Source organism: Suricata suricatta, chromosome 10, assembly GCF_006229205.1.
Source record: "Suricata suricatta isolate VVHF042 chromosome 10, meerkat_22Aug2017_6uvM2_HiC, whole genome shotgun sequence".
Lineage (NCBI taxonomy): Eukaryota > Metazoa > Chordata > Mammalia > Carnivora > Herpestidae > Suricata > Suricata suricatta.
Genome location: NC_043709.1, coordinates 104068654 through 104078366, shown reverse-complemented (window position 1 = coordinate 104078366; position 9713 = coordinate 104068654). Strand labels below are relative to the sequence as shown.

At 46.5% G+C, this 9713-nt stretch overlaps 1 protein-coding gene across 1 annotated transcript in view; it reads left to right on the top strand.

Moving 5' to 3' along the window:
• Nucleotides 1-9072: 9072 nt before the first annotated feature.
• TMEM121B (transmembrane protein 121B) overlaps nucleotides 9073-9713 on the top strand; it is a 4416-nt gene continuing 3775 nt past the window's right edge. Inside the window, exon 1 of the mRNA XM_029955565.1 lies at nucleotides 9073-9713. Within this exon, the coding sequence (XP_029811425.1) occupies nucleotides 9474-9713 (240 nt within the window). The 5' untranslated portion in view covers nucleotides 9073-9473.

Below are 9713 nucleotides of genomic sequence, written 5' to 3'. Positions count from 1 at the left end.
TTTTATTTATTTTTGATACAGAGAGAGACAGAGCATGAGAGGGGGAGGGGCAGAGAGAGAGGGAGACACAGAATCTGAAGCAGGCTCCAGGCTCTGAGCTAGCTGTCAGCACAGAGCCTGACGCGGGGCTCGAACCCACGAACGTGAGATCTGACCTGAGCCGAAGCCGGCCGCTCAACCGACTGAGCCACCCAGGCGCCCCTGCAATTGCTTTTTAAATGAGTTGGATGAAGGAAGAAATGTGCAATTTTATTATCTTTTATAATTATTTACATAAGGACCTTTACTACAATTGCTTTATACACAATTTAGAAGAAAGGAATAGAAATACACAATTACATTTTTATAATTATGTACATGATGACCTTTATTGGCACTCTGTTTTTGTTGCATATGGATTTGAATTAATGTTTTCAGTCTGAAGAACATCCTTCAGAATAGCATTTTCAAAATAAGGTAGCTCTTCTAGCAACAGGTTTCTCAGATTCTGTTTGTTTACAAGTGTCTTTATTTCATCTTCATTTTTGAAAGATAGTTTGGCTGGATATAAGAATCTTGTTTCTTTTTTTTTTTTTTTCATCACTTTGAATATGTCATTCCACTGCCTTTGGCCTTCACTCTTTCTGATGAAAAGTGAACTCTTCATCTTTTGGGGATTCCCTTGTATCTCATGTAGTTTTTTTGTTGATGTTTTTAAGATTTCCTTTTTGTCTTTTGCTTTTAACATTTTGACTATGATGTGTATCATCTCTGTTTATCCTACTTGAAGTTTTTTGAGCTTCTTGGATGTGTAGATTAATATTTTTCATCAAATTGGGAAGTTTTCAAGAAATTATTTCTTTGAATATTTTTTCTGCTTTTTTCTTTCTCTACTCTCCTTCAAGTAGTCTCATTATGTGTATGTTCATATGATTAATGGTGATATGATTATCGGTCTGAGCTTCTGTTCATTTTTTTTCTTCATTTTTTTTCTCTCTGTCCTTCAGAGTACTTAATCTCCATTAATGATCTTTAAGTTTGCTGGTTCTTTTTTTATGCCAACTCAAATGTACTGTTGAGCCCCTCTGATGAATTTTTCATGTTAGGTTTTGTACTTTTCAACTCCACAGTTTCCATTTGGTGTTAATTATTGTTATTATTGATATCTTCTCATATTCTCTATTTGATGAGACATGATTATCATATTTTCCTATAATGCTTTAAGCATGGTTTCCTTTAGTTCTTTGAACATATTTATAATAACTGCTTTGAAGTATTTGTCTCCTAATCCAATGTCTAGACACCTCAATGGCAGTTTCTGTCTGGCTTTTTATCCTCTCTGTGTGAATCACACTTTCCTATTTCTTTATATGTTTCTTTTTTTTTTAAGTGTATTTAATTTATTTATTAAAAATTTTTTTGGTTTATTTATTTATTTTGAGAGAGAGAGCACAAGCAGGGTAGGGTCAGAGAGGGGAGAGAGAATCCCAAGCAAGCTCTGCACTGTCAGCACAGAGCCCTATGTTGGGCTGGAACTCATGAACTGCGAAGTCATGACCTGAGCTGAAGGCAGATGCTTAACCGACTGAGCCACCCGGGTACCCTAAGTGTATTTTGTTTTTTGAGAGAGCGGGGTAGGGGCAGAAAGAGTCCAAAGCAGGTGCCACACTGACAGCAGAGGGCCCGATGCAGGGCTCAAATTCACCAACTGTGAGATCATGAACTGAGCCAAAACTAAGAGTCAGATGCTCAACTGATCTAGCTACCCAGGCACCCCTTCTTTATATATTTCATAATGTTTTATCGAAAACTGGACATTTAAGGAAACTGATCATGATCCCTCATCCCCACCTCAGGACTTTTGGTCATTGATGTTTGTTGTTTTTTTTGTTGTTGTTGTTGTTTGGTGATGTGGCTGGAAAAATTCAGTGAAGTCTATTTTGTTTGTAGTGCAAAGCCTCTGATGTCACTTTTCAGAAGTTGTAGCAATGGACATGAACTCAGTCTCTGTTCCATCCTGGGATGGCTGCGGTTTTAGTTGGGTTCTCATTGACTGTCTTTTTTCTTGTTAAGCTTCTGGCTGGTCTGCCTCTGTTGGTTTCACACCAAGCTGTTAATCTTCACTAGTTGATAGCTGATTGTTCTGTTATTTTTGACAGTGTCCTGGGGCATAAATTGTTCCAGATCTGATCCAGTAAATTTGGGCCCCTTTGCAGGGGTAGTTAGTTCTTGAGACCAGTTTTTGAGTTTTGCTCTGTCCCCAGGTGGGTTCTTTTTAGCTCTTTCCCTGGTTTTCTCTGTTAAACTTCTGGCTGGTTTACTGTTTCACTTGTTCCATCATGGAACTACCTAAGCCGCCCCTAAATTACTCACCACCAAGATCTCCATTGTCTTCAACGGTGCCCTTACACTTGAACTTCCTCACACTCTGTTTCAAATAAAGTCTGGTTCCCTGGGCTGAGCTATTGAACTCTGTCTTACCATCTAAGGCAGAAACTGTGCTTCTGCTTAGCAACACACGCCTCTTGGAGTGATACACCTTTCCTATGAATTGGAAGGGGATGATGGGCGGAGGATAGTAGCTCCTTGACTTCTCAGCTTGCCTCTCCCTGCCTGGAACCTCTACCTTGCAAGTGAGCTGGGACAGGGTGTTTTGGCTTAGTATTTTTGGCCTGCCACACCTAGATTAGAACTTTCACTCTTCAAGAAGGGACTGGTTGGAGGTGGGGAACCTCAGATCTCTCTGCTGTGCTTTTTTGGAATAGAATTTCTACCCAGGAATCTGGGGGAAGGGAGGGAGGTATTAGAAATCCTTTTCTAGGGAGAAACCATTATCCTAGACTAGGAGATGGGGAGCCCCTTTTTCTTAGCTGTACTCACCTGAAGTAGTCTCTATCACACTCAGCTAGGGGAGGGGAGGGAGCAGGTTGTGGCTTACATGCCACAGACTCTTGCTATTCTTACTGAGACTTAGTACACTTGAATAAATGTTTTTCTACTTGCTGGATGCCCTAAGACGATTTTCAGAAATTTTAAATTGGTTGATTGGTTGTTGGCTTGGTTTGTCAGTTTGTTTTACTTCCCTCCATCAGCCCTCAGTTTGTTCAAATGGTTGTTTTTTTATGGTTTCCGGCAGTTATGGCTGTTTCACTGGGGAGCAAATTTGCAGAGATCCACACGCTGCCATTCTTGGATGTAATTCTCCTCCCTTATTCTTTTCTAAGTTTTTAAAATGTTCTTAAAAAACATTTTAAATGTTATTTTAATCATTGTGAACCTATTGGTATTATAGCCTTCATCATCTGAAGTTCTTGGTGGTGGTGGGGGGTCTGTATATTTCATCTGCTGGCTTTCATTCATGATGGGTTATTTCCTTATGTGTTTTGTAATTTGGGATTGTGAGGTCACGTTTGCCTGTGTTTTATCTATAGGACTTCTGTAAGGCCTGGCTTGAAGGTGTGTCTCTTCAGAACTATTTTATATTTGCTTTTGGTAGGTATCCATGTTCATTGTCAGCCTATGGCCAATATATTTTTAAATAAAGTTTATTTATTTTGAGAGATAGAGAGAGTGCAGGGGAGGGATAGAGAGAGGGAGAGAGAGAATCCCAAGCAGGCTCCCCAATATCAGCAAGGAGCCTGATGTTGGGCTCAAACTCACAAACCTTGAGATCATGACCTGAGCTGAAGTTGGATGCTTTAACCAGCTGAGCCACCCAGGTGCCCCAGCCTATAGCCAATATTTATGTTAATTTTCAGCATAAGATCATTCAAATTCCAAATCTGTATGTGGTGTAGGCTCATGGTAATGAACTCCAAGGAGAGGTTTTCCTTTTACTTCTAGCTGAGGCCAATTCTCATTAAATATCATGTAGTCTCCCTGTTTGGGTGACAGATTTGTTTTTCTAGTCCATCCTTTCATTGAGGGTTCTGGTTCTGTGTAGGAAGGTCAGCATTGCCTTCTTGCCTCATTAGGGTGGAATGCCAAGTCTCCTGTCTGTTTGGCTATTAAATCCAACTTGCCATCTGTGTGGTCCAATAGAACTTGCCACAGCGATGGAATTGTTTTGTATCTGCTGTCCCATATGGTAGCCACTAGTCATATGGGGTTTTTGAGCATTTGAAATGTTGCTAGTGAGACTGAAGAATTGAATTTTAAGTTTTAATTTATTTGAATTAATATGAATTGAAATAAATTTAAACTTAGATTGCTGTTTGTGGCTAGTCCCTACCGTATTAGATAACATCCTTATCAAATAGACTACATGTGTGAAGGCACTCACAGCATCATTTACTTCACTTCTCATTTCGGTGTTTTGTTTCCTCTTTATTTCTGGCCCCAAGAATTTATCTTACTCTCTTAACTGGGCATTTAAAAGGACATTCATTTTTACCTCATGTTTGTGAGTTGGAGAGGCTTTATATTATTTAGTTCACAGTATTGCCAGAAATGGAACATGGTCTCTGCCTTCTCTTTCTCTCCCCTCCAGTCCATCATCCTTACTGCAAAGCATCTTTTCCAAAATGCAGATCTGTTCTTGTTACATTTCTGCTCTCAAGAGTTCCCTATTCTCAGGGCATCTGGGTTGAGCATTGGTTGAAAGTCCGGCTCTTGATTTCGGCTCAGGTTATGATCCGGGGGTCATAAGATCGAGCCCCGTGTGGGGCTCTGTGCTGAGGGTGGAACCTGCTTGGGGTCCTCTCTCTCTCTCTCTCTCCCTCTCTCTCCCTCCCTCTGCCCTTCTCCCTGACCTCTTTCTTTTTCTATCTCAAAATAAAAAATAAAAAAATAATTAATCACATCTTTAAGAAAAGAAAAGAGTTCCCTGTTCTCTCAGAATGCAGCCCAAGCTCAGACTGGCATGTGAGGCCCTGCACGTGAGCGGGCATGTAACCCCTGCCTGTGCCCTCAGCCTTATCTCGAATTGCATCTTCTTGCACCTCACAGTGAAGCAGTGTCCAATACTTGTGATTCCTTAAAAATGTCCTGCTATTTCATACCTTTAGTGCTTTGTTCATCTTACTCCTTCTACGTGGGATGCTCTCCCTACCCGACCCCGCCTGCTATCTGCTAACCAATGTCTGCTCATCTTTCACAACATCTCTCACACACACCCTCCTCCTTGAAGGCTTTACCAACCCCTATTTCATACCTCTTCTAGACCTTGCATAGCATTTGGTCATAATATTCATGATACTTTATTGTGTCTCCCTCCCAGTGTGAGCTCCTAGGAAAGGACTTGCTTTGCTTTAGTGTCTGGAGCACCGACACCTGGCCTGGGGAGTGATACATATGGGGGCCGATGCTGGGACTACTCCTTTCCCAAGAGGGGGTGGCATCTCTGTGTGACATCCGTGGGACAGCTCCAGGCACAGCCTTGCTCCAGGTATTGGAGTTCTCTCTAAAAGCAGTTTTGAGACTCCAAGTTCCTAATAAGCTGAAGCCTCACAGACTCATCCTGCCTTGGTCCCAGTTCCCTGCCAGCTTCCCTTTCATTTTCTGACAGTCAGTATGGGGACTGTGTAGTTGAGAACCACAGGGCCCTGCTTACGTCTTTTCATAAGCGCCTGTGAGGCTCCACACACCCTCTGATAGTTCTCTTTGGACCTGTTCTTTATTCTTGCTGTGGAGGTGAGAGAGGGCAGTGATAGTGAACCGAGAACAGATCAGGAGAGAGTGGGACCTTGGTTCAGTAGGTGGAGGGGCTGCCTCTCTGAACCTTCCTAGGCTAGTGGGCTGGCAGGGACCTCTTTCCCTCACGCCTAGTCCGTCTACTGCTGCTCCAGGAAGGCAGGAAGCCCTTGGCTTGCTGTGCCAGGAGGACAAGAATATTAGGTCACCAAATGAACCTTACCCAGTGCCTAGTGTTTGGTAGGTTCTTAGGTAAATATTTTTTGGATTGAGACCTGCTTAGTTTGTCTCTGTCCCCCAGGATGCTTATGGGTGCTGCCATCCTGGAGAGTGGTATGCAGTCAGAGCACTGGGCTAAGAGAAGTCTAGGTCTAACCCTAACTCTGCCCTTAGCTGGATGCGTGACTTGGAGTAAGTTGCTTTACCTCTCTGTCTGTTTCCAGGCATGGTATATAAGATATCTAGCACAGTCCCTCAGGGCTTATGAGGTCCTTGGTGACTGTGTCTGCCCTTTTCTACATCCTTGTGGGATATTTGCTCTCACTTATATATGGGGAAGTCTTTTTGTCTTATTTCTTCTCCTTGTCATGTCTTTGTCAAGCCCTTTCCAGGCTGAAGCAAAGTGTGTGTGTGTGTGTGTGTGTGTGTGTGTGTGTGTGTACACAGATTAGAAAAAACTCAGTGTAAAGAGGAGATGCCTCCAGTACCCAGGCCACCAATTTATTTTTTCATATACTCGGATTTCTTTTTTTTTTTTTAATTTTTTAACATTTATTTATTTTTAAGAGATAGAGACAGTGTGATCAAGGGAGGGGCAGAGAGAGAGAAGGAGACAGAGAATCTGAAGCAAGCTCCAGGCTCTGAGCTGTCAGCACAGAGCCTGACATGGGGCTCGACCCCATGAACCGTGAGATCATGACCTGAGCCGGAGTCGGACACTTAACCAACTGAGCCACCCAGGTGCCCCTGTACTCAGATTCATTTTTCTTATTATATGTGGTCTTTTATTTAGGGCTTCAGATCTGAAAAAATTGGGCTAAGGGATCTCATACAGAAAGTTAATCTGACCTGGGGATACCTGGGTGACTCAGTTGTTATGTGTCAGACTCTTGATTTCAGCTCAGGTCATGATCCCATGATTTGTGGGATCGAGCCCTGCATCAGGGTCTGTCCTGACAATGTGGAGCCTGCTTGGGATTCTCTCTCTCTCTCTCTCTCTCTCTCTCTCTCTCTCCCTCCCTCCTACTCCTCCCCTGTGTTCTGTCTCTTAAAAAATAAATAAAAAAAGAAAAGAAAGAAAACAAGAAAGTTAATCTGACTGGCACACATTATATTTCCCAGAAATACAAAAGATAACTTCAACCTGTCCTGGATGCCCCTGTGGGAAGAGGGGCTGGACTGCCAGGTGAGAGCAGGAGGGGGGCACTGGGAGCACTGGGAGCACTGAGTGGGCCAGGGTAGCCACCAGGGCTGGGGGGGTGGGGACAGATCTGTCAGTGTTCTCTCAGGAGCCCAATTCTTCGCCTTTATCAGCTGCTTTTGTTTCTTGAACTGCTCTTCATTAACGTGAGCAGAAGACGTGAGTCAGCTTTCAGGTTAGTTGTTGGCTGGTGTTTCCCTGGGGAAGAGCTGGGAGACTGACTCTCATCACTCCCAGTAGCGCCTGGCAGCTCCCCAGTCTGCTTCTTAACCTGGGCTGTCTCCGCCTTCACGTCCGCTGCGCCTGCTATGATGCTCACATGTGAGTTCAGGCTGCACCCCTGTTTCTTTCCACCTTGCCCCACGTGAAGGGGCCTTGGCACCAGCTGCCATAGTGGAATCTCTCACACTGTGAAGTCTGTGAAGACCAGCTCCAAGAACCACTGTCCTAATGAGAGCGGCTTTGCTCCCCGGCGCTTTCCAGAGTGCAAAGCTGTGGGGGACAGAACTGTGAAGTGGCCTCAGGAATCCAGCCCAGAAAACCATCATCAGTGGCCTGTACCATGAGTAAATGTTCCCTGGGAGGTGAAGACAAGAGCTGAGAGGAATTGTGGTAACACCAGCTGCCTTTAACTGAATACATTCTCTGTGCCAGGCACTAGGCTAAACCCTTTGAACTCATGGCCTCTCTTAAAGTAACAGCCTGTTAAGGTAGATATTGGTCCCTTTTTACAGTTGGGTAATGTGAGGCTCAGAGAGGGGAAGTAACCAAGCTAAGTGGCAGAGCTGAGGCCCCCAACCCCAGAGCTCATGTTCTGTCTGGCATGACGATTGGACATATTTTCAAAGGCTGTGTGTGCCAGAGGCAGGTGGAATAGTGCAGGCTGGTGGTTCTAAATCCCACATTTACCATGGATTAGTTGTACAGACTGACCTCCAAGAGACTGGAGAAAACAAGTTTGGCTCCAAATGACCCTTATTTAAGAGGCAGATTTGGGGGCAAGGCCTGGGCTCTACTGTTTCTCGTCCCTGGCACTCTATCTAGAAAGGCAAGCCCTAGACTCACAAGCTTTAATGGCAATGAAATCGAGGCAGGGAACTTGGAGCCTGAAGTATGTGGGGAAGCAGGAAGGGGCGAACAAGCTCCCTGCCTTGCTTTGAGGAGGCTGGGATGTTTGCATTTTACATGAGCCTTGGATTTTTTTGAGCCCCAAATGCTCTAGTCATTTTTTCTCCCTTAAACCCATAAAGCCATAGCACTACCTGCTGCCTTCCTGAGTTGCAGACGGATATCTAGCCCCAGTCATGGAATAAATCCTAGGGGCTGAGTCAGAAGGAGCTCTGAGCTGTGCCTTCTGTCCACAGTGGCCAGTTGTTAACATTCACCATCACCCTCTTTGAGCCTTCTTTTTCTATCAAGGTACCCATACCTCTAAAGATGCCTTTATTTTCCTCTCTGCTAGGTACATGTTTATTATTTCCAGTTCCCGCTTTACAGACCTCTGAGAATACCAAAAGCCCCACTTGGCTGGGGCCACATAAATAATTCTCTTTCCTACCCTCTCTCCCCCCCAGGAGTTACACTCAAAGAACTGCTCCATTCACTGGAAATTGGGACTTCCCTGAGGGTCTATCACTGAACCCAGTGTGGGGCACATGAATATGTAGAAATACATGACTTGGGCTGGTTCTTTTAAATTGTATAGCCTGACGAGGTAGGATGCCCCAGGCTAGGGCCACTGGACAGACTAGAGGGGCCAGAGCTGCCTTTCTGCCTGCAAAAGAAGTGTGCTGACCAGGAGCAGAGGCCTGAATCTCTCGCCTGTGCCATTCTCACAGGCATGGTCTACACCGAGACCAAGGCCATCCAGTTAACGGTTCAGCACTTGAGCTAGTGGGATCTCTAAACCACTTCCCTAGGAATCCTGAGCGGGTTAGTCCTCCCAGCGCCACCGCCCCTCCTCCCTCCCACTTCCCAGCCCCTCCCTCCTCCCCTCTTCCTCTAGGCCCCCCCACCGGGCTCCCTACCTCTACTCTCGTGTCTCAACAACCCCTTCCCCCTTTTCTTTCTGCTGATCCAGCGAGCCAGGCTTTCTCCTTCTCTGGTCTCTCCTCCTCCTCTCCCCCTTGAATCCAGTCCTGGTTTCCCCGCCACCAGCCTCCCTTTTCTCTCAGGCTGGGCTCGCTCCCTGCCCCCGCCCCGCCGCGCCCGTCGTCACCGCGGTGGGTTCAGCTTCTCGCCTTCCCCACTCCCAGCCACTCGGGGCTTGGCTCGCCCAGTCCGGTGGCTCCAGTCCGGATCTCGCTGCTGCCCGACCCGGGTACGAGTCCCGGCCGCTCCGGAGGAGGCGGCGGCTGGCCCCGGCTCCCCTCGGCCGCCTAGCTAGCCCGGGGTTGGCGGGGAGGGAGCAGCTGGGCAGTCCCCGGGAGCCCCTTGGAGGACAATGCACCCAGCGCTCGGCAACCCCCGCTCGGTCTCGTCCTCGTCCGGCTCCTTCCCGCCGCCCCCCGCCGCCGCCCGGCTGCAGCCCCTTTTCCTCCGGGGGGGTTCCTCCCGCGGCCGGAGGGGCTCGGGCGACAGCAGCACCAGCACCAGCACCAGCCGGGGGGGAGGCGGCGGCAGACGCGGCGGGGGCGGCGGCGGCTCCCCCGGCAGCAGCACCGGCGCCGAGCGAGAGGACGAC